This window comes from Microchirus variegatus (assembly GCF_963457635.1).
Source record: "Microchirus variegatus genome assembly, chromosome: 7".
NCBI lineage: Eukaryota > Metazoa > Chordata > Actinopteri > Pleuronectiformes > Soleidae > Microchirus > Microchirus variegatus.
This window is the reverse complement of record NC_139808.1, coordinates 15,804,332-15,831,678: the sequence shown is the minus strand read 5'-3', so window position 1 is coordinate 15,831,678 and position 27,347 is coordinate 15,804,332. Positions and strand designations below refer to the sequence as shown.

At 43.6% G+C, this 27,347-nt stretch overlaps 1 protein-coding gene across 1 annotated transcript in view; it reads right to left on the bottom strand.

The window, feature by feature from the left end:
- Positions 1-27,347, bottom strand: part of LOC310929584 (receptor-type tyrosine-protein phosphatase gamma-like) — a gene marked incomplete at its 5' end in the record, with an annotated part of 392,250 nt that overhangs the window by 39,272 nt on the left and 325,631 nt on the right. Inside the window, 2 exons of the mRNA XM_083892388.1 lie at positions 2,514-2,698; positions 10,657-10,849. Of these exons, the coding sequence (XP_083748514.1) occupies positions 2,514-2,698; positions 10,657-10,849 (378 nt within the window). The remainder of the gene's footprint in view (positions 1-2,513; positions 2,699-10,656; positions 10,850-27,347) is intronic.

Below are 27,347 nucleotides of genomic sequence, written 5' to 3'. Positions count from 1 at the left end.
TGTTGCTTTTCTCTCATATTCTCTCTTTGTTTTATTTAAAGGGTCTTTCAAGTGCGTGAAACTCTGCTGCTGCAATACAATAATTTCCCAGTTTTGGGATCAATGAAGTACATCCATCCGTCTATTGATCTATTTCGACCCAGTTTCCCAAAAATAACCTTTTGCACACAACAAAACTGCATTGCTAAATTACACTTCAAAAGAAATGCGATTGTGATTTATGTTGTGTTTTGGACACATCACCAAGCAGAATTTGAGGTAAAACTGTCACTGGGAGGAGGACGGGTTGTTGATCATTGCAAGATGTCTGCCAGTCATCTGCCAAGCAACCGGCCACAGTTCAAGAGCAAAGGATGCATTTTTTATCTTTTTGCAGATTTATATACTGTAGTGTTATCATTTCAGGCATATTTGAGATCAGACTGTAAAGTGTGAAAGGAGGAAAGAGTCCAGGGGAAATAAACATGAGGTGGAATTGAACCTAGGTCACTGTAAGAGTGTTTGGGAGGGGGGGGAACTTCAGAATATTATAAGAACTAGACTGTGCATGTTGTTATTGACCAATAAAGATACACAAACAAATCATATGCACATTTTTAAACATGTAAATAAAATTATTTTGGTTTTGGTTCCTTACAAAACATCACTCAGAATGCGGTTGAGCTTTGTCAGAATGTAATTTCCTTGGAGACAGTGTTTACATGCAATTACGTATCCCGGGACAGACAAGCGTCTCTATTTGGCATGAACCTAGAATTTTAATGTTCATGGTCTGCAAGTGTCTTGTTATGACAGACTTTGAAAGTATCCTTTAATGAGACCAACACCAACTCTGCTGTTACACCAGACATCACCAAACCAACAAGGATTAAAAAGCATCCTAGTCGTGTGTGTGTGTTATGAGGCACGCAGAGCTGTGAACATGAATCGGGAGCTGTGTGTGTGTGTGTGTGTGTGTGAGAGGGCAGAACTGAAAGCATTCACTGTTCCTCTGCGTCTTTGGGGAATAATACAGTATAAAGGTACAAACATGGCTATTGACAGTTACGAGTCAGAAAACAGTCTAAACAGAGCTTATACCTTTTTTTAACGACACAAACCAGGCCAGGGAAGCACATCAGAGAAGCACTGTGTGTGTGTGTCTGTGTGTGTGTAATGAGTAGACTTAAAAGCTCATTCAAATATGGATATAAAGCACTGCGATCATTGTTCTGCATATACACAGAGGGCTATTTGATGTTGAGCAAATATTGTCCTAATACACGTTGTACGACTGAAAACCAAAAGAAACGTGAATCAAATCAATGTGTATGCCTGCATGACAGTAGGCACATGTATACCCATGTATTTCGAATATGGATTCAGACTAGCAGAAGCTGTTGCTGCTTAAGTCATAGCATTATGAATCTGGGTTATTGTATTGTTGTGCATGCTGACACATTGGGGACACTGTGTGGATTATTGGCAGCAGTGCTTGGCTGCAGGGGGGTATTCCAGCACTGTCTTTTATTCACACATGTTCATATTATCTGCTTTTGTTTTGGTAACTGCCTCCTCTACAGTGATTAATAAAAGTAAAAAAAAAAAAGTGATGGTTTGCATCTGACTCCAGTCCAAAGTTGAACATGAATAAATTGGTTATATGTTGGCCCTGTGATAGACTTGGCCCCTGAGCTCTTCAATAGATAGACAGAAAAATTAATTTTGGCAATGCCAAAAAATATTGGTTCGTGTCTACTAAGAACCTAAAAGTTGCCCTTCATGGGTCCGATTTGCTCAGTACTAAATATGTATTCTTCAGTCCTTATGAGTACATGGTAGCTGACGTGTCCACCTGTATGAGTAGCAAAGCATTGGCTTGTTTTATTGTGTCCTGGGTTTTATTTTGTCTATATACTGTATGTGCAGAAACAAACGTTTCAGCACCTGAATGCAACACATGGTAAAGCTCCTTCCATGGTCCACTCATGGCGGGATATTTTATATTATATAAGAGTGTCAAGAGCGGCTGTATGTGTGATCAAAAATAGCCGCAAAAGTCACTCCGGACATTCGCTGGGATTCTCCTGTCATCTCTTTTTAATAAAATCTCTGGACAACATCTGAATGAGCTCACGTGAGCAGAATAATCCGCAGCAAGTGAATAAGTCAGTGTGTTTCCTTCAAGCCAGACACAACCACCTTGCCTGGATTCTCTAGAGACTCTCTGGTTTTTGGAAATGCAACTCACCAAGACAGTGTCCAGCTATGCATCTAATGTGAATGTGAATGACAAAGTCCAGAGAAAGTCTGGAAATAAATCTCTGTACATTACCTGGAATTTTCAGCAAAATGACTTCTGATTTACTATAAAACTAAAATTCACTTATACATATCCGCTGTTATTGCAGCAGTTCTTCACTTAGAGCCACATTACCCCGGCTTTGTTCCCAATATTTTGTCCTTGATATCACATGACTCTTTAATTGTAATGAAAAAACACTCCATGAGGATAATTCTGTAACAGCACTCACCAGTCTGTGTTTGGCGTCGGTAAGATGCGTCTCCTCATAGCTGTCGTCGTGGGTCGTCCAGCTGTACGACACCAGGTAGTGGAGGATGGGCGGGTGGTAGGTGACCTCAGGACGGGCCCAGCGAACCATGAGGGCGCTGCTGTTCACATGCTGCACCTTCATGTTGATGGGAGCACTGCTGCACACTGGCAGGAGGACAGGGGGAAAAAGAGAGAGAAGAAGAAGAAGAAGAAGAAGAAGAAGAAGAAGAAGAAGGAGGGCAGAGGTGAAAAATAAAAGTTAGATGTGAGGTCAGAGGAAGAAAGGGAGGAGGAACGAACAGTGGAGAGAGGCAAGACTTGAGGGATGAACACGGAAAGGAAAGGAAGTAGCGAAGGGTGGATGTGAAGGAACAATGGAGTGATGAGAGGGAAACAGATAATTTATGGCTAGATACACAGGCTTAGCTTATCATTCAAATACACTCAGAGAGAGAGAGAGAGAGAGAGCGAGAGAGAGAGTTGTGTGAGTGTTAGTTGTATTCATGATGTGTTATTAATGTTGCTCTGAGTCATCTCCATACAGTACACACACACACACACACACACACACACACACACACACACACGCTCATATATTGTTGCCTTAGGGCAAATTGCAGACAACCTGCTCTGCCCTTTGATATCTATCTTTGAGAGATATAAGGCAAACACATATGCACTGTGTGTTTATGCTACCAGTTTTTATAATATGCACACACAAAAAAATAAATCTCTCCATTCACTAAAGAGGACAAGCATTGCACTGGCTGCTTCTGACCACTGGGTGTCTCTGTGTGAGCAGTGTGGTTGCTCAGGAAAAGGGACACAGTGTGGAGTATTTGATTTCATACATTGAATATTTCATAATTATAGTGGATTCTGAAACATGGGGTAGGACCGATATTAGAATGGGGTTTATATAAAACACAGGCCTTTATTCTCCCACATGAACTGTACGATTTAGATGCTAGATTTCTGTAGTCTGATCTGCTCCCATTTAAATCTATTTGCTGTGCAAAAGTTTACCCGGAGGATTGGGCATATTCACTCTTCCACACATTGATTCCATCAGTACAACAGAGAGTTTATCTTCTCCTAACAGAAAAAAAAACAATGTTTTCGTTGGTTATATTACACCCAGCTTTGCTCTCGTTTGAGCTATTTTTTGCAATTGCTGTTAGGCTTTCATCAGTGAAACGCATACTTATTGACTTTTCACATCAAAAGCCTTGTGGCAGCTCAAAGGTAATTACTACTAATAGGTTTTCAAAGTGAAACATTTGCATGAAGTGTTGTTTACATATTGCCAATTCCACAGCCTCAGTGTTTTGGTGGCTTGCCATATTTTTTCCCCATTTCAGCATGACAAAAGCCTCCATGCACAAAGGCAACTCCATAAAAAAGTCACTGCTGCTAGAGCACACGAGAGGAGAGAGTCCTCCACCTTTCTATAGAGAACATAGAGCATCTGCAGCTCTCATTTATATTCATATTTATGTATATTTTAGGTGCTTGAAGGTCCAATCATCTCTGAAATCAGTAAAGTGCATCAAGGCATCGATGCTCATATTCTTGGTATTGTTGCAGCTGATTAAATTAGGCTTATGTTTTCTGCAAAGACTAGCAGACAGTTGCCAAAAAGTGATCATTTGCTAGAATATTAAAGCTACATAGCCAAGTTTGTACACTATATACCAATTCGAAACTTCCTAAATAATCAAATCTGTAGTCAAATGAATGCAGATGAAAGCCAAATTGTGGATGACAGCATATTTCAAATCCATACTGCTGTCGTGTGTGTTTCACGAGAAAAAAAAGCTTGTTCATAACAAGTCTGACTGTATTATACCTTTACCCATACACACATCTTTTCAACTGAAAAGAGGATTCAAGGAGCTTGAATAGAAAATAACAAAAAAGATATGCCCTTGAGGATTTATTGTGTTTATATTCTTCACAAATCATTCCCTATCCAAATTTAATTATCCTTTACAAATGCGCAAGCACATGTGTCGCCATCCTTTTGATGTCAAGACAAAATCCCATTTATCTGCAATCCTTCTCTACTCACTTGACTTTATTTTACTGGGAAAAAAGATCCCACAGTCTCGCTGTATCACCCAAGGTAAAACTTACTTTATTTATCCTTTATCCAGTGACACACTTACTATCATGAAAAGGTTAGCTTGTGGTAGTTTTTTAAGGTTTTTTATTGTCTGTTTATAAAATAAAGCAGACAGGCAGTTATGTATGTTGATGTATGTGCATAAATACAACACTGGGTGCAAAAGCAGCGTCTTATTCCTGTATTTTATAAAATATTTTGCTGTTCTCCAGCTTCCTCCCACAGTATAAAAACACACAGAGGTTAATTGGACACTCTAAATTGACCATAGGTGTGAATGAATGGTTGTTTGTCTCTATATGTTGGCCATGTGATGGACTGGTGACCTGTCCTTTTTTTTTACTCTGCATCAGCAGGGATAGGCACCAGCGGCCGCCTGCAGCCCTCATGTGGAGGATAAGGTGGTAGATTATGAATGAATGAACTTGCACATGCACACAAATAGCACTGCACCTCTGGTGCAGGAGAACTTGATTGGACTGCACAGAGTCCAGAAGGGATTCTCTTAATTTTGGATAAACTGGACTGCTGACTGATAAGACAGGCCTTATCACTCAACATTAGTGTTTCACTTCACTAATGCTTTTGTGTCAGAATGGGAAGCCTGCAGCCAGGTTCCAACATCTGCTGGAGAGCCTTCAAAGAGGCTGTTATAGCAGCACATTAATGATGGAATGGCAAATTCAAATATCACATATGGCACAGAGCGTCCTCTGTCCACACACTTTGATCAGCATAACTGTACACTACGTTAAACAGCAATTCGTTCCACTTTTTTTAACTGCTGAGAAAGAGAGGTATAGCATACAACAAAGGACGTAATGGTTATTTCAAGCACTGTATCATATTATGCAAATGCACGAGGTAATTTTGATGATGACCATGGGTTGATTAAGAATAGAGCTCACGTGCCTTGTGGAACCAAACTGATTAGCTTGCTCATAAAGAGCTGCAGTGGAGTTTTTCTCTGCAGTGGAGCCCCATGTGGTGTAGCATTAATAAAGCCATTAGTCACACAAAAACATACAGAGACATACAGAAGCACACATATTCACAAACTCACACATATGCACAAATGCACAGGCATTATTAGAGGTCAAACAGAGTATGCTCATAAAGTAGGGGAAGTTTATTTAATCGTTTATATAAACCGTGTGCCCAGTCAGCTATGTTCTAAGTTTGTGCGTGTGGACGTGTTTATGTGTCGATGAGCTTATCAGGTAGGGTTTCATCAGCCTTTTTTATTTTTTTGTGCACAACAAAATCCAAATGGAAAAATTGTCTTGGAAAAGAGTTTAGAATTTGTTTCCAATGTTGTGCGGTAAAAGTCCCATAAATTGATAAAAAGGCAAATTCAAACAACTGCATTGGAAACAGATTCAGATTCATCTGTGGCTTTCTGCAAACTCCCCTGTAGCAGCAGAAATGCTACAAAGCGCCCGTGGGCCAGACAAAATGACTTCTAATATTCCCCACGTGTAAGTCAGCTGAAAGGGTTTTGTAGTACTGTGTGTCTGACCAGGTGATGAACAGATCCTCTTCCAGCTTTCATCAAAGATAAGCGGGCCATCTCTCTCTCTCTCTCTCTCTCACACACACACACACACACACACACATACACACACACGGGGGAGAGGTCTGGATGGCAGTGAGTGATGGGGTCTAGGTGGTGGCTGACACACATAAAACCCACAGAGGACAAATCTCTCTTTCTGCCTCTCTCTGTCTCGGCGAGAGCCAAACTGGAGGAGTAAAGGACGCCTTTGGCCATGCAGCACGTTGATGATGGTTGATCGATGAATTGGTCTCGATCGCGGGTCGGTCTGCAAGGTTTTTTACTGAGACGGATTGGCTGGGAACTCAGTGTGGGATCTCTGCTGTTAGAAATGTACCAATATGTGTTGCCAAATCCTGCTTTACACTATAGTTGGTTGTGTAAAATGAAATGGTTATTATTATACTTCTGGGGGAATAAAAAGACATGTCACTAGACCAAATACTTGGAGTGAGTGTAGAGTTCACAAACCAGTGGGTAATATGGTGGTTTGCTAACTTACTTTTCATTTTCATATTTAAAGAAGTTTCAGATTAAAAAAAAACAAACAAAAAAAAAATGTAATTTGGCTTTTCACAAATAAAAGTAACTTAACTGGAGCTGGTGTTCAAATTTATTCTGCCTTTATGTGCTTTAACACTGTGTTGTTTTTGTGTTTTACATCAGGCAGCAATTCAATAGCTTTGAGGACTGCAAGGAGTGCTTTGCTCAAAATACTTGAGCATGTACTTGTATCTTTTTTTTTTGTAAAAAAAGGTCATTGTAGATGTTTATCAGTGGCCTCATTCAGCTTACGATTTGTTTATTTTTTTACCAAAAGGAACATTTGCACAAAGTTTTCAGCGAGAAGGTTGCATTCAGACTACAATCTTGTTTGACAGTCAAGGGCTGTTTTAAATTTTTTATCAAACACATCAACTTACTGTTTCATCCATATATAAGTGCAATACTGTGATGTTGTGATTAAAGGTTGATTTTGCGTAATATGGGACCTTTAAAGCTGCTGACGCTGAAACATCTAAGCGATAATCTGTGTAAAAAAGCTCTATATTCTGACAGCTATCACTGATCTAGTGTTTACCCAGTGATCTCATAGCCCATTTACATACTTTGGGATATTTGTCTTTTTTTTTTCTTTGTACATAATTTGTATACACTTGTATATTATTTTATTTTATCATCATTACTTTGTTCTCACAATTCATAGGTGCATGTATGTTTTCATTTTATGTTACTCAATTATTAACCTCATTACAAGCCAAATGTCTAAAAGAAGCTTGATTTCTCATTGTTCATAGTATCTGTTTCTATTTCAGGAACATGGGAAGGGGCAGAGTTCATCTTTGCGTAGCTTTTCCATACTTTTCATCTGTTGTTAAAAGGCGATTTTCTGCAAGTCAAGAAAAGTCTGAGGATTAAAAAAGATGCCTTTGCTTCATTTTGTCAACTTATTTTTTTGACATTCTTTTTATTTCTTGTTGTAAATCACAACCGCTATCTATCGTGTTTTTCACCTTGTGATCCTATTTTTGATTGAACTATTTATAGTCTTTCTACAGACTGTGGGAGCTGGATGTGTGTTGTTTAGTTGAAGACACACACAACCCATGACTTCTTGCCTGGACATTTGAAGAATCACAATGCAGATTGACTTTTGCAACACTGCATCATGTACACATTACAACTACAGCAGAGGGAGCATATTTCACATCTTCAGGTGCTGAAAAACATGCAATTCCATTTCTAGATTCAGATGTGTTAATTCCCCCTCATTGACCCTAAATTGTACTGTAATCAACCCTTTCTGTCCCACACTTACATACAAAACACACATCCAGTTCAGGAAGGAGATTTCAGGCTTGCAATTTGAAAAGGTACACTAACTATTAACTAACACCTAGAGGGTGGAAAAAATAATATTAATTAAGGTATTAATCCTTTTTAGCCACAATGGATTTTTTTTTAATGGAGACCCTCAATCCATTATCAACCTAGAACTGAGAAAGTGGCTGAGTATGTGTATATGTAATGGGGAGTCTTTTCATAACATCATCAACAAAAGGTAGCGGACTGAGTAAATGCTTTACGAAACTGTCAAATCTGATGTTAGTCTGTAATTCCCAAAATGGCAGGCAAGATCCATCCGCTGTGAGAGCTCTGCACGAGCACAGTGTCAACACATTTTAGATTGAGTGACTGTTTAATTAATGTCATGGACACAATTCTGGTCACTGGACGTATACAAACGTGTTGGGTTGATATTAATCCACACAGAGATGAAAGTGATATCGATCCTGATTTGCTTGAGTGTAAAAAGTGAAACATATTTCATAAAACATAGGGGCGTAGCTTTCCTAACACACACTGCTCCGCTGTGTTTTTGCAAGCATCTATCCATCATTCTGACTCACTTAATATGAGGCCACCTTTCATTCATACACCCAGAAGTAAATGTACTATCATGGTTGATGGGAAACAATCAGTAGCAGAAGGGGAGGTAATCAGGCTGAGCCATTGGTTAAATGGAATAAATTAGCACAAGCGGAGAGTGGAAGGAAAAATGACTCATGTTATTTGGCTGCTGATGTATAGGCTTGTGTTTTCAGTCTACATTGTCACTTGCATCTGTACATTGGAGAGGTGATATAGACCAGGTCAGACTTATTGAAGCAGTCTAACCTAACCCACTCAGCTGTTGCTACGCCTGTTGTCGAGGGTGTGAAGGAGGCATGCGGACGGCCTTTCCATCTGTCTGTTGCGTTTTCTGCTCCAATTCTCCTCTTTGTCTTTTTCTACCCTGCCGTCCTTCATCCTCCTCCTCCTCTTCTACACGTTCTGTGCCAGCCTTATAGATCTGCTTTCATCAAATGTCCCGCTGCTCTGCTCAAGGACAATCTGCAGGAGCACACACAGCATGCTAGGACAACCCGCACACACACACACACACACACACACACAACACACACCTCCATGTAGTGTGTGTGTGTATGCATCTAGGTGATGCACCTCTCTTGTCGTCATCCATATGGGAGTTTGCCTGAAGTAAAGGAGGGAACCAACCCTGTGAGGACAGTTGACACAACACAGATGCTATAGGCCACACGTGAGCACTGACAAATACACAGAGAACACACGCACACACACAGCGCAAAAATGTGTGGTGTTGTTTGAGTGGTAATGAAGCAGGAGTGGGAGGACGGCTGGTTTGCCTCCCACTGCCTTATGCTAGGGGAGTTACCCAGCTCGCTGGTGAAATGACAGAGAGCCAGCCCAGACCACACACACACACACACACACACACACACACATGCACGCACACTGAATATTTCTCATTTATTAACATTAGGAAATGTCACATCGAGAAATAATGTGAGAATATTGGAGCACTTTAGCAAGAAGAGCAACTTTAATGATGCAATATAAATCAGTGGGCAGAGAAAGAGATTGTAAACATGCAGCAGAACAATATGTTCTTTGCAAAAACACAACATAAGACGCATGGAAATGTTACCCTCTAACTTTAGCAAAATGTATTTTCTTCTAGAACCTACCATTGTTATACAAACACAGAGGCCGGGATAAGTGTAACACTTGCGACAGTAACTTGTGTTTGAAGCCAAACTAACTTGTGAATTGTGTTCATTGCGAATGAATTTCAGTGGACTGACACAAAATGATCATATCATTTGTATGAGGACTAGACTAAACTCCACTGGACTGAGGCCAACTGATTTCACCCTGAGTTTACGAAACAATAAATGTATGTAACTATGTATTGTGGTGAGCTTAATTATAAAATGACACAGCAGACAGCTAATTCTGCCACTACTGTGATTGACCTGCCATTGTCAAAAAACCTGGCAGCCAGACACAGAACTCCTCTACTCACTACTCTGTTTTGTTGTTGTTGTTTTTTTTTTTGTTTTTTTTTACTGTGGATGTCTCACTGTGAAAAGACTTGTGAACATGTGTATTTTTTTTTTTTTCATTATTCATTATCATTCTACACTTTGGGTAGCTTTCCCAAAGGTGTAATGTTTCTCTCGTGCCTAGTTAACACTTTTTTTTAACAAGTAATTTTCATGTTTCAAAACGGTGCTATGTTCTAGGCAATAAGACAATTATTAAGATTTAAAACAACAACAACAAAAAAAAAACATCTGGATTCAGTGACGATAACACATAAAACGCAGTAAAGTAAATGCACAAATTAACTTGTGTGTTCAAAAAGTACTGCGACCAGGTCAATGTTACTGGTCGCAGTACTTTTGACTGTACTGACAAGTCAATGTTACTTTTAAACTCGTTTTAGGACATGCCCTCGTTACCCGTTATTCTTACCCGTAAGGATAACGTAAGGCTTTTGATAGGCTTTTTTTGAATATATGAAAAAAGTGTTCTTGTTTAAAAAAAAATAAAAAAAAAGTTTCAGTATAGCCCTACCTTTGGAAGCTTCTGTGCCATAAGGTCCTCCGGAGTTGTCAGTAAGGTCAGGTAGCCAGGCATCTTTGACTGATGACTTGAAGACATGGCGGTTATCCAAACTCTGGATGGGCCTGAAGTTACTCCGCAGATACTCCACTGACTTGACATGGTCCTGCTGCTCCGTGGTGAAAATTGAGTAGAACGCCTCCAACTGGTGCCGGCAGGGAGACAGCAGCAACAGCAGAAGCACAGAAATTAGGGGAGAAACGAAAAAAGTTTTAGAACCAGAGAAAACTCTTGAGTTACTCGTGGTGACTTTAAGATGGTGATTTCAAATGTGTCCCACAGCGGTATGAAGCCATTTTCACGCTCTACTCAAAAATACACACTACGAGAACGCAACACAGATAACTACAAGTTAAGAAAAGATGAAATTTTAATGAGCCCCATGAGGAAACTGGGTCACCGCTGCAGCAAAACAAAGGCTTTTACATAAAGGAGAATACTGAAATACCTGACAAATAATACCAAAATATGAGGAACACTCGGAGTAAACAATATATTCAAACATCAGTAAAAAATACGAACAATTACTAAAAAGATTGCAACATATCACAGTTTAGTTTAGACAACATTAAAATAGTACTAATTAAGCTATGAAGAAAACAGGACTCATCCAGCAGCAGTGATTCGAAATGTTCACAGCTTGGTTTAGTATTTTTTTTTCTAGGGGGAATAATTTGACATTTTGTGAAATATGCTCATTCTCCATCCTGCCAAGTTTTAAATGAAAAGAATCCCATGTCTGTGGAATTGATACAGATAGGAGATAGAGCCAAGACATGATTAAGTAAGCGTTGCTTAGCACAAAGGCTGGAAATATATTGACAAAATCAACTTGCAATTTGGGAAAAAATATGACACCACAGGTAACCTCACATTAAGGTCCCCGGTTGAAAACTGGTTCAATCAGGGGCCTATTTGAGGACCTTTGTCCCAGTCCCATTTCTCTTTTTTACCCATTTCATTTTACCTTCTTTCTAACCCTTGCCACTTGCCCCTTGGAACTGAATTACATGTGCTTGTCTGCAGCAAAGCAGAGACATGTCAGAAAAAGTCTTCCATGCTTGGGAGTACTAGTGTGTATGGATGCTTTCAGGGTTATCAGCTTCCTTTCACAGTCCAAATACATGCAGATTAGGGTAAGATTAGCCTACTTGAAGAATCTAAATTTACTGTGGGTGTGATTGTGAGTGTGAATAGCTGTTTTTTTTCTATGTTGACCCTGTGAAAAGCTAGTGACCTTTCTGGTGCATAACCTGCCTTTTGCCCAAGATCAGCTGTTTATTGATTGCAGCTCCCCCCCACATTCATCTAAGAATAAACAGCAGATAATTTATGACATATATTGACCTTAAAGAAACAAAATAGTAATAGTGTAAAGGAAGATGAGGCAAACAATTATTTTCAGCAAGTCTAAACCTTCCCCCATGAGCAGAATACAAAGACACAACCCCCTGTAAACCTGTTCAACTGCTTGTTACAAACATCTAGTCAGTCAATCACATGGCAATAACACAATGCATTTAATAAACATGCATCATCAAGACAACCAGCCGGAGGTCAAACCAAGCATCAGAATGACAAAGAAAGGTGATTTTAGAGACTTTGGTTGTAGCATGGTTGTTGGTGCCAGATGTGCTTGTGTGTTTTTCAGAAACTGCTGATCCACTGAGACTTTTATGTACAACCAGTGTTTACAGAGAAAAAAAAAATGACTCGAGAGGTGGCCCCAACAGTTTTAGTCCAAAAGGTCAGACATGCTGGTGGTTGATTTCAAAAGAATTATATTTCAGTGAGTAAGTACACTTGTGGCCTGCATCTGTGAAGGGTTGTCCCATGGGCTAATTGTAGTTTTTGAGTTCTGATTGCATATTCATCTTGTATCAGTGTCTTTGGGGCCACTGACACACTCCAAACAGCCCTACAAATGTGCCGTTGTAGTGAGTTGGCCAAGTTCTTGAAACAGTCAGTGTTTTGATGCACAAACCAAAGCAGAGTACTGTTGTCACATTATTTGCATAAACAGTGTCTGAAGCCAACCAGCAGTCTAGAGTGGGTAAATCTAGCTGCCAGGCACATGATGGATGATGAATTATTGAAAATGGCAAATTTTTGGATCCTACTGGCTTCACAACTTGGCCAAACAATGCAGCCATGTACTGACAAAAACTATTCACATTTGACTGAACCAAATTCAGTCACACCTGGTTTGACTATAGGTTGAATTCTTTGTCATGTTTGGGATACTAGTAAGCCGGTGTGGAAGGATGGACAATGTTCCAAGAAGAAAATAGGATGGGGAATAGATACTGAATCCACTTCAGCATGCTGTATTTCTTCTTCTTACTTTGCACAGAGCACCTGGAACAAAAACAATTTCCCCACGGGGATTAATAAAGTATTCTGATTCTGATTCTGATTCCTCTGTTTTTAAACCATATAGAAACATCTTCAAGATGAAGTATTATCCTCTGCGAAACAATTTTGTCAAAGTGGTTTTAATCTGAAATTAGTTGCTATGCTATCAAGCTGTGAACATTTTGTACTGCGTTGGTTAGATGTTGAAGTTGGCCTCTTCCTGTTGCCATTTGTCAAACGCGTGCTGTGTTGCAAGACGGGCGAGCAGACATGGATTTGCACTGTGTGATTGAAGTGTCATCTCTCTGCCTGTGTTGGCAGATGGATACTCTGTACAATGTGTTTGGAAGCAGCGCACTCAGACAAACAGCTTGTGTGCAAGCAAGTGCTGAGAAGGAGAGAAAGGGGGGGATAGAGGAGGGTGTGCGCTAAGAAGCTGATTCAGTGTTATTAAGGTAAAAATCTCTGTGATAAATTGTCTGAAGACAGGACATTTTTCTGCAACTCTCTTGAGGCTGTATGGCAATCACGTACATGAAAGGGAGACCAAGCCATAGCAAAACAATGTGTCTGGATCTTGACTGTAATTAATTGTAGATTGTTATACTATATTTTCAAGGCCCAAAGTTTAAATTGCTTGGTTTCCATAGCTTTAGAATACTATTTATATTTACTTCATATAATGATGGTCCTGCTTTAGGGAGTGATCATCAATATTCAGGAACCCACATTTAAAAATGTCCCATTTACCATTTCGAACACAGTCAGTCTTAAGATGCTACCACGAAATGATGTGGCCCCTGAATTGGGAGGCATCTAGAGTGTAAAATGACGTGTTAAATCTATAAATCACATTCCTCAGCAGCTGTTGTGGTGTCCTTGAAGTGGAAACTACCTCAAACACTGTTCCAAAATCATCTAGAGACCATGAAGGCAGTTGGCGTTTAGACAGCTTTGTCTGGAACACAGTGATGCATGAAACAATGCATCACTGTGTTCCATTTGCAAGGGTAAAATAATAGCAGCTAGGTAGATAACTTTTTTCCTGAGCAGAATGGGATTGCATCGAACCCCAAATACCAACCTCTCTGAGCAAATGTACAATGTCCATAAAACGAAAGTTACGTATGTAACTACGGTTCTATGAATCCTGGATGACCGCCAGAGGCGGTGCTTTAGCACTGAATGTATCCATCTTGCGCATGCGCAGGTCGAGTGTTTATACCAACAAAGTCACCCATGACCCCTGATGACGCCGGCTAGCCTATATCTTCCGGTGACATCAGAGGATCTGTTCCTGTAGAATCTTCTCGCGAAACCACGAGGATTCTGAGTGACAGAACGCTCTGGCGGTCATCCAGGATTCATAGAACCGTAGTTACATACGTAACTTTCGTTCTATTTCATCCTTACTGACCGCCAGAGGCGGTGCTTTAGCACTGGATGACCATAACAGCAAAGTCACGAGGAATGCCAGTACGTACCTCAGTGGGAGGGAACGTTAGAGGCGGGCAGCAGGGCCACACCCAGTGGGTGGGGGGTGGCCACATTCACCCGATAGAATCTGGAGAAGGTAGTTGGTGATGCCCACGATGCCGCATCACAGATGTCTCCCAGGGGCACGCCGCGCAGCGCCGCCCATGATGTAACAACGGCCCTCGTAGAGTGGCACCTCACCCCAGCTGGCAGGGGGCGACCGCTGTTTTTATACGCCCAGGTGATGACATCCACGATCCAATGCGAGAGTCGCTGTTTGGAAAGAGCATGGCCTTTCTTAGGGCCTCCGTAACAGAGGAACAGCTGTTCTGAACTTATTATGCCTGTGGTCAGATCTATATAGATTCTTAAGGCCCTGACAGGACACAGAAGTCCTGACCTTTCCTCCCCTGCTGGGGGAATAAACTGCGCCAGGTGAATAGGTCGGTTAAGGTTTGACGCTGACAGAACCTTAGGAAGAAAAGCCGTATTCGGCCACAGAGTGACCCCTGAGCCATCTGGGTTCCACCTCAGTCACAAGTCGCTCACAGAGAGAGCATGTAGCTCCCCGACACGCTTTGCTGAAGTGATAGCAAGGAGAAAGGCAGTCTTAGTAGACACCCACTTCAAGTCCGCCTGCGCCAGGGGCTCAAAGGGGGGCAGGCACAGGGCATCCAGCACCAGGGGCAGATCCCAGGCTGGGATTCTCTTTGCCCTTGGGGGTTGTAATCTCAGGGCTCCCTTTAGGAAGAGGGACACAAGTCTGTGGCACCCCACGGTGTTGTCACCGATTTGAGTGTGTCTAGAGGAAATGGCCGCCACGTAGACCCTCAGAGTAGCAGGGGACCGTCCGCTGTCCAGGAGTGACTGTAGGAACTCGAGAATTCTTGTAATTGGACAGTGCACAAGGTCTTCACCCCTGTCTGAACACCAGGCAGAAAACAGTTTCCACCTATTCTCGTACTGTGCTCGGGTAGAAGGCGCCCTCGCATTTAGTATGGTGTGTTGGACGGTTTCTGGACACTCTGCCAGCAGCGGGTCGGGCCCTGCAGTGGCCAAACCCAGAGCTGGAGGCGATGAGGTTCGGGATGCCAGACCTGGCCCCCGAGCTGAGACAGGAGATCCAACCTGTCGGGGAGACGCCACGGTGAGCCGTGGCAGAGCCTGTGCAGCAGAGGAAACCATGCCCTCCCTGGCCAGAAGGGGGCCACCAGTAGCAGCCTGTGGCCCTGCTGGAGGACCCTCTGCAAAATTTGAGGGATCAGAGGCACTGGTGGAAAAGCATAGAGTAGACTCTCTGGCCAATCGTGGCCGAGAGCGTCCTGACCCAGAGGGCTGGTTTCCTCCGTCAGTGAGAACCAGAGGGGGCAGTGGGTCGACTCTTCCGTGGCAAAGAGATCCACCTCTGCCCTGCCGAACGCGTCCCATATATTGAGCACCACCTCTGGGTGAAGCCGCCACTCCCCTGGTGGAGGCTTGCGGCGTGACAGGGAGTCTGCGGCCCAGTTCAGTTCCCCCGGCAGATACATTGCCCTTACGCTGGCTAGGCGGGGGGCCGCCCACGACAGGAGGTCCTGGGACACCTGCAGCAACCGTGCGGACCTGGTTCCTCCCTGGTGGTTTATGTGGGAGACGGTTGAGACGTTGTCTGACCGCACCAGCACATGCCTCCCTCCTAGGAATGGGAGAAAAAACTGCAGCGCCATGTGCACTGCCCGTAGCTCCAGGACATTGATATGTTCCAAGCGGTCCTGTGCGTTCCACAGGCCTCGAGCTGTCCTGTTCTGCCACACAGCGCCCCACCCTGTGAGGGAGGCATCTGTTGTGACAGTCTCTCGACGGGATGCGATGGAGCCCATGGGCATGCCCTGGAGGAGAAATGATCTTTCCCTCCATGGGGCCAGAGCGATGAGAAAGCGCCGTGACGGCCTGAGTATCCTGTGTCGGTGTCGCTTGGCGTCTAAATGGAAACTGTTCAGCCACCTCTGAAGGGGGCGTAGTGACAGCAACCCTAGGGGAACCACAGTGGCAGCAGCGGTCAGCATGCCTAAGAGGCGTATATATTGGACGTAGCGCAAGCAGCGGCCCTTCTGAAAGAGGAGAAGGAGGCGGAGGACATCGTCTACACGCCGAGGTGATGGATAGGCCCTCATGGCAACGGCATCCAGGGTCATCCCCAGGAAAAGTGTTCTCTGTGAGGGAACCAGGCAGCTCTTCGTGAAGTTCACTCTGAGCCCGAGCTGGGCCACATGTGAGAGGAGAGTCGCCGTGTCTCTGGTCACCTGAGACCGGGATGGTGCACAGACCAGCCAGTCGTCCAGATATGGCAGGATCTTCATGCCCTGCGACTGCAGGGCTGAGAGGGCTGCTGCCACACATCTGGTGAACACCCGTGGCGAAAGGGAGAGGCCGAACGGGAGCACCTTGAACTGATAATGGCAACCCTGAAAAGCAAACCGCAGGAATTGCCTGTGATGTGGTGCTATGGGGACATGAAAGTATGCATCCTTCAGGTCTATTGAGGTAACCATTCCCCTCTGGCCACAGTACGCAGAACCTCTGCGGTACTGAGTATATGGAACCTCAGGACCTTCAGAAACCTGTTGAGTCCCCTTAGGTCGAGGACAGGGCGGAGTCCACCATCTTTCTTCTCCACTAGAAAGTAGGTCGAGTAGAAACCCCCCGATGACAGGGGTCTACTGGTTCGATGGCACCCTTGTTCAGGAGGGCGGACAACTCCTGTTTGAGGGCACGGGCTTTTGCCGGGTCGCCTATGATTGTCATCTTGACCCGGCCATGGTTTGGGGGCCGGCGTCGGAACTGAAGTTTGTACCCGTAGGTTAGGGTAGAAATCACCCAGGGGTCCGAGGTGGAAGCAGCCCAGTAGCTGGGCTGCTGCTGGAAAAAACTGCCGACGACCGGCCCCAGACTCTCAGCGCCTGGTCCCCCGGCCTCTAGGGGCCCTGGGGGGACGACGGGCAGCGTCGAAGGTCTGAGGATATCTAGGGGGCAATCGTTCGGGGGCTCGAAATGCCTGAGGCCCTCGTTGAGCTGGCTGTTGAACCGGTCGCCGAGACCTGGGGTAGCCACTGGGTAGAGTCTGTGGATGGGAGTGGCGCCTGGGGGGAGCTGGAGAGACCCTAGGCCTGTCTGGAGGAGGCATACTTCTGTGAAGCCCAGAGAGCTGCTGTCGAGTCTGCCTGGCCTGAACTGTACGCTCGAGCGCCTGTACGGCAGCTGACCCAAAGACCTCACCAGGTTCCACCGGGATGCTGCGGAGGGTTCTCCGGCACGCCTCAGTGAGAGGTGACTGTGCCAGCCACACCTGGCGGCGAGCCTGAACTAGTGTGGACATTAGGCGCCCCAGCTCTCTGGACACCAGGGCAAACGCCTGTAGAGAAGCATCGCTAGGGCTGTGGATGGAAGAGTCCAGCGTAGCCTCCTGGAGGGATGCTGAAAGAGCCAGCATCAGATGGGACAGGGAATTGCTAATGCGTCCCATGCGTGCTGCTGCTTCGTAGGCCCTAGAGAGCAGGTCATCTGTAGCCCGACACTGGGGACGTGGGCATCTGGCGTCCGGTCTCAGAGCCTCATCGGGTGAAACGATGAGAGCCGCTATAGCTGGCTCGACCGCAGGCATGTGGGCCAAGCCGAACTTGGCTGCGTCCTGCATGGCTGCCAGGGCCCGGGCATCAGCTGTTGCATGGGAGTGCGCTCTGGTATCTCTCCAGCATGCATGCAGCTCCCTCAGGTATTCATCCGACGGAGGCACAGTAAAGGTGGTAGGGGCTGGTTCACGCCTGAAAAAGGCACTGGCGGGAGCCGGTTGAGCCTGCGGGATATCCACCTGCAGGCGGGCAATGCGAATGATGGCACCCATGGAGTCATCCCCTGACCCAGCACCGCGACTGCGAGCTGAGGAACAGGAGCTCCCCCCAGAGGCATGAGAGGCAGCATCCTGGGGAACCAGGTCTGCCCCATAGTCTGTGAACGCGGTGGCTGAAGCTGCCACAGAGAGCACGTCCTCATCTGGTTCGAACATTGTGTGGGGAGCGGGAACATCCGCGTCCGCTGCACTGGTCCCAGACTGGATGGCTAGGAAGAGGGTCTTCATCTGGTTTAACTCCTCTGTCAACTGGTCCACCTTGGAGGCCAGTCTAGACTCCTTAGCCCTCTTCCCAGAGGAGGCGCCCACAGCCTCTGCAGCCCGACGCTTAGGTCGGTTAGGCTGTGCTGGTGGCAGTCGCTGGGCTGGGGTCAGCTGGTCCGGTTCCGGAGCATGACCCAGCAGGTGTTCAACCTCAGCCAGTCTGGCAACCCGCACTGCCCTGGGCATGAAGCTGCAGTTCATGCATGGATCCTCCGACAGCCCCTCCCTCAGGTGTCCGAGGCCAAGGCACGGAGGGCACCTATCATGACCGTCCTCCGGCTGCAGGGAGGCCATACAGGTCACACAGGAGTGGTCCCCAAGCATGGTGACAGTCGGCGGCTGAAGAGTGGGAGAAGCAACGGATGCTGGGAGAGGGAGCGAGAACACTGCCTTCACCAACAGGTGTCGCACGGCCGAATGTAGGTAGGGTTAGTGGTTCTTCACACTAACTATGAGGCCAACGGCGTCCGCCTATGCTGGGAGAGGGAGCGAGAACACTGCCTTCACCAGCAAAGGTCAGCTTGCTGCGCCGAATACGGACTGTCACCACAGAGCAGACGCAGCTCGATATGCTGCTGTTACTGCTCTTTCTCTTCGGGTAGTGTATACACCTGTGATGGGAGAGGGAGCGAACACACTGCCTTCACCAACAGGCGTTTAGTACGGTTAGCTTATTGGTTGTTCAAGGCTAACGGTCAAAAGTAGAAAACACACCGGTAATGTACGTTTATTCACGGGTAGCGGTAGTACTAACTGAAGACGGGTACCCTCGCGGTGTACCGATTACACAGGCGATAAGTCAGGTAATCAACCTTTAGCGCCGTAAAGACTTAATGTCGGGAGAGAGAGTGACACACTGTCTTCACCGACCTGGTAAAAGTAAACAAAGAAAGCCGTAAGCGCTTGTAAGATTACTCACGGATACGGCAGGAGTACTGATGTCGGGAGCGGCAGCGAGTTCGCTGGCTTCACCGACGTACAGAACGCTCATGATTTATAACTACAACACAAAGCGGGTACTGTGTACCGGTTATACAGACGCTAGCTCAAGCAGGCGATGCTAAACCGCTAGCGCCCGAACAGAAAATGTCGGGAGCGTACAACGCCGTCACCGATTATATTAACAAAGTAGATCTCAGTATACTCAGCCAGTAGTAGCGTTGGCTGATCCAAACTTCCTTTTTTCGGAGTGTCCGCGGCGAACCGGGACGAACCTTCCGTCTCCGCTCGTCGCAGCCCTTGGAGGGCGAGCAGCTCGCAGCTCCGACAGATTGTCGCAAGGCTACCAGCGACGAAGCGGCAATGAACGCTGTAATTCAGCTAGAGTTCGCTGACATGCGTCTACCTGCAACGCGAGAAGATGAAAAGGAACAGATCCTCTGATGTCACCGGAAGATATAGGCTAGCCGGCGTCATCAGGGGTCATGGGTGACTTTGTTGGTATAAACACTCGACCTGCGCATGCGCAAGATGGATACATTCAGTGCTAAAGCACCGCCTCTGGCGGTCAGTAAGGATGAAATAGAACATCAGTCTACCAGCTTAGGTGACCAGCTTTAGGGGTGACTTTCTCAAATGACAAAAGTCAGGTGTGAGCGTCAATGCAAAGGATTAATTAAATTAATTACTTAATTAATTAAGGAAGAAAAAGCCCCAAACTGACTCCACTATTTACAGAGCCATATTTAACTTTGGCTGGACAGACAGACAATCATGTCATGCAGCATAATAACAGATCTAGGCACAGTTATTTACAGTAGTCTAGTTTTTATATATTCCAGAGCTTTGCTGTGCACTACTGAATTAACATTTTATTTTTAAGATGCAGGTTTCAGTTCTCATTATGTCTTTGTAAAACTGCTGTGGGCTGGCATTTATTGTTTCTTAAACTAAGGGTGAAATCAGTTGGCCTCAGTCCAGTGGAGTTTAGTTTAGTCCTCAAACAAGACCTTAATTCCTGTGTAGCCCCCAAATACAATACATGGAGAAGAACAAGAGATTCAATCAAATCAAAAGGCAACAATAAAGGACATCCCGGGTCTATGTACTTGAAGTCTATTGGATTTTCATTTAGAGATAATAAAATCAATCATTGAAACATTTTTTTTTCATGTTTTTATCCAGTTACTTTTGAAGCCAAATTGAAGTTGAAGCTGCTTCAAGTATTTCTGAGGTCCGTTATTTTATTTTTTTTAAATCATCAACCTTTTGTTTTTCATTTACCTATTTCCAAACAGTAATAGGGCAACAGCTTGTTTTCCGATTCCGCTTTTATTTTTCTGTTTCCATCAAGGACACGGACCATCGAGCTTTTCATTTTCTCTCTACTTCTTGGAATCCTTTCTTCATTGTTGCTCAGAAGTGAGGATTCTTCACCGATCAATTAATGGACTGTTGTATGTCAAGCTCCGACATGTAGGTGTCAAACCACAGTGCTTCTCCAAAAGAAGCGTGTGAAACAAGTTGGACAGGACAGAACAGAACATGTTTGGTTCCCTTCATAACCTTTCACAATAAATACACAAATAATTGACAAACTGACCTCAACTGTGCCACTTGGTGGAAATGGGGGTTATGATACCTGGATGCTGTGTTCCAGGATTGTTAACTAGAACTTATAACAGGATTCTCTGAACACTGTCCATAGAAACAAGTTGATACAGTATAATGTAATGTAAATAGTTTTTCAAAGAATATTACCAAAGAACGTTGGATCCATGCTATTTTTGATAATTGTAAGGTCTGTATCAATTTATAGTTATTAATAACAAACAAAAAAATTATTGTCTATCATTTTTATGGTTCCAGTGTCTTCAAACACATTTGTACTGTTGAATATAAAACAATACTTCAGGAATGTTACTTTGGTGTGGTAAATAATGTCCCTCTGGTGCTCTTCAGTTAGGGATCCAAATAATCTAATACAACTTGAGAAATCTGAGGTATTCAGAAAGGTGAACATTAAAAAGCCTTGAATATTTCATGGAATCATATCAACCTCAAACATGCCAATGTGTTTTAGCCATCAAGGCCTTCATCAAGGCAAACATTTTGCACTGTATCTGCAGACCTGTGTTATACGAGTCCATATACAATCTATTCTACTGTGTTCGTACCTCGTAACTGTGGACTTGCACTGTTTGTGTGAATGACTCTTTATAGCTTGTGTTTCTGCTCCCACATTGCACTGCAGCTGCATAATACTGAAAGCACTTTTGCTATCCTCAACTTTTTGATCACCTGCAGACAGTATCACTTCACTGTACTGCCTCGTACGAGGCCATGTATCTCCAGCCTCCACATCCTGGGAATCTGAGCTGAAATCACTATGCCATCAGAGTACACAGTCTCAGTCACAGCAGAGGAAGATTCACTGGCAATATGCAGATTATAGGCAGTTTGTATCTATTGCTATATGGAACAACATCTTCTATCAAAGAAATGAAATCGGAATAGAATTCACACTGTTTTTCGCGACACTGACTTACTGCTACCTAGAGCTAAAGCTATGTTTTTTTTCTTATATTTACACGCAGTAAATAAGACATATTCACTCTTTGCTCCCTAAAGGGAGAAAAATAGTAGCATTTTGCAGTCCCTCAAATGTGTAATGTATGTAGTGCTGTCACTGTGGCTTCGGGGAGACTGAAAGATTTGTCATTGTTGCAGGCAGGAGTGGTCCGACCAGCTGCAGGATCAGGTTGACTTGGTTTAAAACCCTGCAGAAAAGGGCAACAACTGTTTCTGCATATATCTCTAGTTACCATTGTGTCCGAAAAGCATAGACTTGCACGTAATTAGCAGATCAAAATATATAAGGACATTTTTTAGTCATCCAGATTATTGGTTTTTCAAAAGCTATTTCAAAGATCTCTAACTTGACATATGGCTGTTTGCTGCACCTGTGACTGAATTATTCAGGCCAACATTGATAGGGCACAGAGTTTCTTAGCATCATTCTGACAGGCAGACAATAATAGCTGTCCACTTAATATATGCTGTCATCGTGTTGTGATAAAACACTTTAAAGGTGCTACTGTATATGTAAATGTAAGTCACGAATTGTGATTTCTTGTCAATGGCAGTGAGCAATGCTAACAGTGATAAGAAGAAAAAAAACATCCAAACCAGCATTTGAAGTGGAATTCAGTGAAATATGTACATGGGGATGATCCCGGGTGACAAAATTTGGCCATTGTGTTTATATCCGTCAGCCAATAACAGTGATTGGGGATACATCCTGAGCAGACAAAAGCCTTTTACAAAGCAGAGCACAGAACATGGGTTGATCTTCATGGCCAGTACTGCAGAGGATGGAGACCAAGAGTAATGGTAGTGATGGTGGTAAGAGGTGACATTTTTTCCTTTACAGGTCGCTTTTGCTTTATACAGTTCTAGCATAACTGGGTTCAGTATCAGGCACATTGTTGTTTACCTCCTTGATCTGGGCAAAGTTGTCATAGCACGGCTGCTACGCGGTTGTTTTATATGAGCAAAGCAGTTCTTTTCGGTGTACTGAATCATTAGAATCAGTTAATTAAAAGACTCTGAATTAAAAATCATGACGGAAGGGCACCAGGTACTATACCCTAATGGAAAAGCAAAAAAACAAAAAAACAGAGCAGAGTCGTGTTGTGGACATGCATCTAAGTCTTAGTAGCTTGAAGCTTAAGTATTGGAATTTCTAAAAATAATTAACATTCCCACAATATTGCAAAGTATATACCAGCTACCACCCAAGCTGATGCAAGCTACAACATCTCGGGTGTAAGGCAGTGACTCACCTAATCTGTTAATATGCCCACAGGCATAGCTATAATTCCACTGCATGCATACAGCCACTGGGGCTCAGGTGTTTTTTTAATTTACTGTTTATTGCTGTAAGTGAGAAGGAAGAGGGCTTTGCCTCTCCTGTTTTGACAAATATCATTTAATCTAAATGTGGGCTGTGGTTAGCACTGGTGCCTCATAGCAAGAAGGTTCCCAGTTTGAATACTTGTTTGACCATGTTTGTTTCTATGTTGATTTTGCATGCTCTCCCCGTGAATGTGATTTGTTTCCCCTTGAGTACTCCTTCCTCCTACAAGCCAAATACATGGAGACTGGGGGTAGGTTAACTGGAAAGGCTAATGCATAATTGCGAGTGTAAATTGCTGTTTGTCTTGCACTGTGACCTCGTGTAAGCATGGCTAATTAATGAATTCAGTCATTTAAAAGTTGTATTTTTGTCATCATATTTCATCCAGACTAAATCTGATGTTCACATGTAGAGTAAATGAATGACCACATCACAAAATCATTGCAGAGAAGCATTGTGACAAGCAGACAATGCTGTTAAACATTTCCCAAATCAGTTTTTTTTCTGTTTTCCATGAGCAGTGCAGTGCCATATGCGAATAAAAAATATAATCAAAATATAATAATCTCACATGTCCAACTTGGAATTGCTCCGAGGAAATGAACCTCACCAGTAACTCCCACTTGACAGCTCATATTTAGGATAACTGTGATGTGAGACCAGCATTGCAAAAGCCATCGTTGATTGATATAATCTGAGATGGTGGTGGTGACATGGTTACCTACTCTCTCCTACACTCACACATACACACATGTAAGGTTAGTGTGGCAAGTTGACATGCTGACATGTTCGTTTGAAAGGAAGGCATTTTATGTGAGTTGTTGTGCAAGAGCCTGGGCATCGATCTACTTTAAAAGCAGGCCCAGAGCAACTGCTGTATCTCCTGCTGACCTCCTTCAACTATCATCCAACACAAAAGGCTCAGAGAAAGAGAAGAGATACATTAAACACAGAGAGGCAGAAAATAAGCAATTATGAGAGTCTACATTAGGTTTAATTCTCCCTCTAACCTCTGTCATTTATCTTTCTACATTATATTTCTTCCACAAGAGTTGCAAGGATAAAAAAGAAGGAGAAACCCAGTGACTTCAAAAGAGTTTTAGAACATGATGGTCAACAGCCAGAAACCAGAAAGGATCACTGACTTCCTTCTTGACTTCAGTTGATCATCATCACATGGTTACCTCTGAGTCATGTAGTGATAAACATCATAGCTTTCATTTAATCTGTGGTTAATACTGCATAAAATAAACATCTATGCCAAAAGCTTAGCCTTTAAGCCAGGGCATTTTCTTCTTTTTTGGCTTCACCCTTTAGCGGTCATCACAGTGAATCACCTGCCTGCATTTTGTCCTATCCCTTGTGTCGTCTTCTGGTACACTAACTGTCCTCGTGTCCTCCTCCATAACATCCATGAATCTTTTCTGGGGTCTTTCTTTTCATTTTCTGCCGAGCAGCTCCATCTTCAACATCCTTTGTCCAATATGATTACCATCCGTCCTCTGCACGTGACTAAACCATCTCAACCTTGTATCTCTTACTGTATTTCAAAACCATTTAACATAAGCTGTCCCTCGAATATGCTCATTTCTATTCTTGTCCATCCTGGTCACTCCCATCGAAAAAAATCCCAGCATCTTCAGCTCTGCCACCTCAAGCTCCACTTCCTGTCCTTTAGACAGTGCCACTATCTCTTAGCCATACATCATAGCGACTCTTACTACCGTCTTGTAGGAAATCCCTTTCACTTTTTCTGCTATCCTTCTGCCACACATCACCGCTGACACTCGTCTCCACACACTCCACCATGCCTGCACTTTATTCTTCACCTCTCTTGTGCACTGTCCATTGCTTTGGATGGTTGACCTCGGGTATTTAAACTAATCTGCTTTCACTGCCTCTACTCCCTGCATCTCACTGTCATTCACACAGGTATTCTGTCCTGCTCCTACTAACCTTCATTCCTCTTTTCTCCGGTGCATACCCATACCTCCACCTCTCCAGGCTCTCTTCCGCCTGTCCCCTACTCTCACTACAGATTACAATATCATCTGCAAACCAAGGAGACTCCTGCCTGACCTCATCTGTCAACCTGTCTGTCACCATTGCAACCCAGAAGGGGCTCAGAGCTGATCCCTTATATAATCCCACCTCCAACTTAAACCCCGCTGTCACTCTAACTGCACACCTCACCAGTGTGTCACTCATACATGTCCTTCACCACCCTCACATACTTCTCTGCCACTCCCGACTTCCTCATAATATCACAGTTTCTCTATTGGCATCCAATAATATGCTTTTTCTAGATCCACAAAGACACAGTGCAACTCCTTCTGACCTTTTCTATACTTCTCCCTCAGTATTCTCAAAGCAAAGAGCACATCTGTGCAACTATTTCCTTACATGAACCGATACCGGCTGCTTGCTATCTCCACTTCTTTCCTTAACCGAGCATCAACAACTCTTTCCCACATCTTCATGGTAAGACAACAACTTACTCTGTAAGTACTACAGTCCTCCACATCACACTTGCTCTTTACTTGGTTCCTCTTCTTGGTTTCCAAAATCATAGAGTACCATACAATGCTGCCAAGCCAGATGTTCCCCTGGAATCACCTGTCAGTCTCCTATTTCTCTCTTCTTTCTCAGTTCTCAAACTCTTCTTTCTCTCCTACCTGACATCATGCAACATTCAATATCACACCGTGATTTTCTAGCCTCACGCTCATGATTCTGTCTGACATTCATCACCTCCAGAACACTCTTCACACATTATTCTTTCAAGATTACCCCTACCTCATTTAGCTTTCTATCTAAACCATGGTAGAACACTTGGATTCCACCACCAATACTATTGTTTCACAAATATGATTTCTAAAAACCCCTCAGTTGCATTTTCTGTCCACTCTGTTTAAGCTTTGTGTATCTATAGAAAACTATGACATGTGGGACTGCACTGTTATGGATATATAAATCTCACAGTTTTCAAAGCAGTGTTGTTATTGACAATCATCTTAGATTTGAATGAATGAATGAATGAATCGTTTATTTCGGGCATGACAAGTAATCAACATCTGCATACATCATCATTTATATTCATACACATGACCGAAAGGGACAGCGGGAGAAGCAAAGCTTATCTAGTCCCGCCCCCATTACCCATACAATTTTATTACTTTTTTTTTTTTTTTTTTTCATGTTAACTTTCGACATTTTGGACGTCGCAGCAACAATAGCATTTTAGTCTTAGTCTTAGTCTTTTGGACAAAAATGCTTATTAGTTTTAGTCATATTTTAGTCACTTCTATATGTGATAGATTTAGTCCAGTTTTAGTCGACGAAAAACTCGAAAAGGATTTAGTCTAGTTTTAGTCGAAAAAAGAATTATAGTCTTATAACAAATTTATTTAGGTCAATAAGTATTGGAGATTGTTGTTGGGCAGTGTCGCACATAACTTGTGAAAATAGCAGCAGACCTATAAGTTCAACACACTGCAACACATTGTGAGTTTGCAGATTGGCTATTATTACACACAAAGAGATGACCACACCGTCACTGAATGTAAACATGGCTAAACATGCTGCTAAAGCAACACACACATAATGAATTGACGTTAGCGTAACAAGAGCTAACTTTAGCCACTACTACTAACTACTGTGTCCAGGTATTGTCATGTCCTGCTTTCTTTCTGCCGCTAAATAATCCATCTGTTTGTTGTTTGCTAACACGTTAGCATAAAGATCGCTAGCTTAAAATGCTAACGAGTCCACTTACATAAGTGTCGGCCTCTGTCTTTGTTAAGA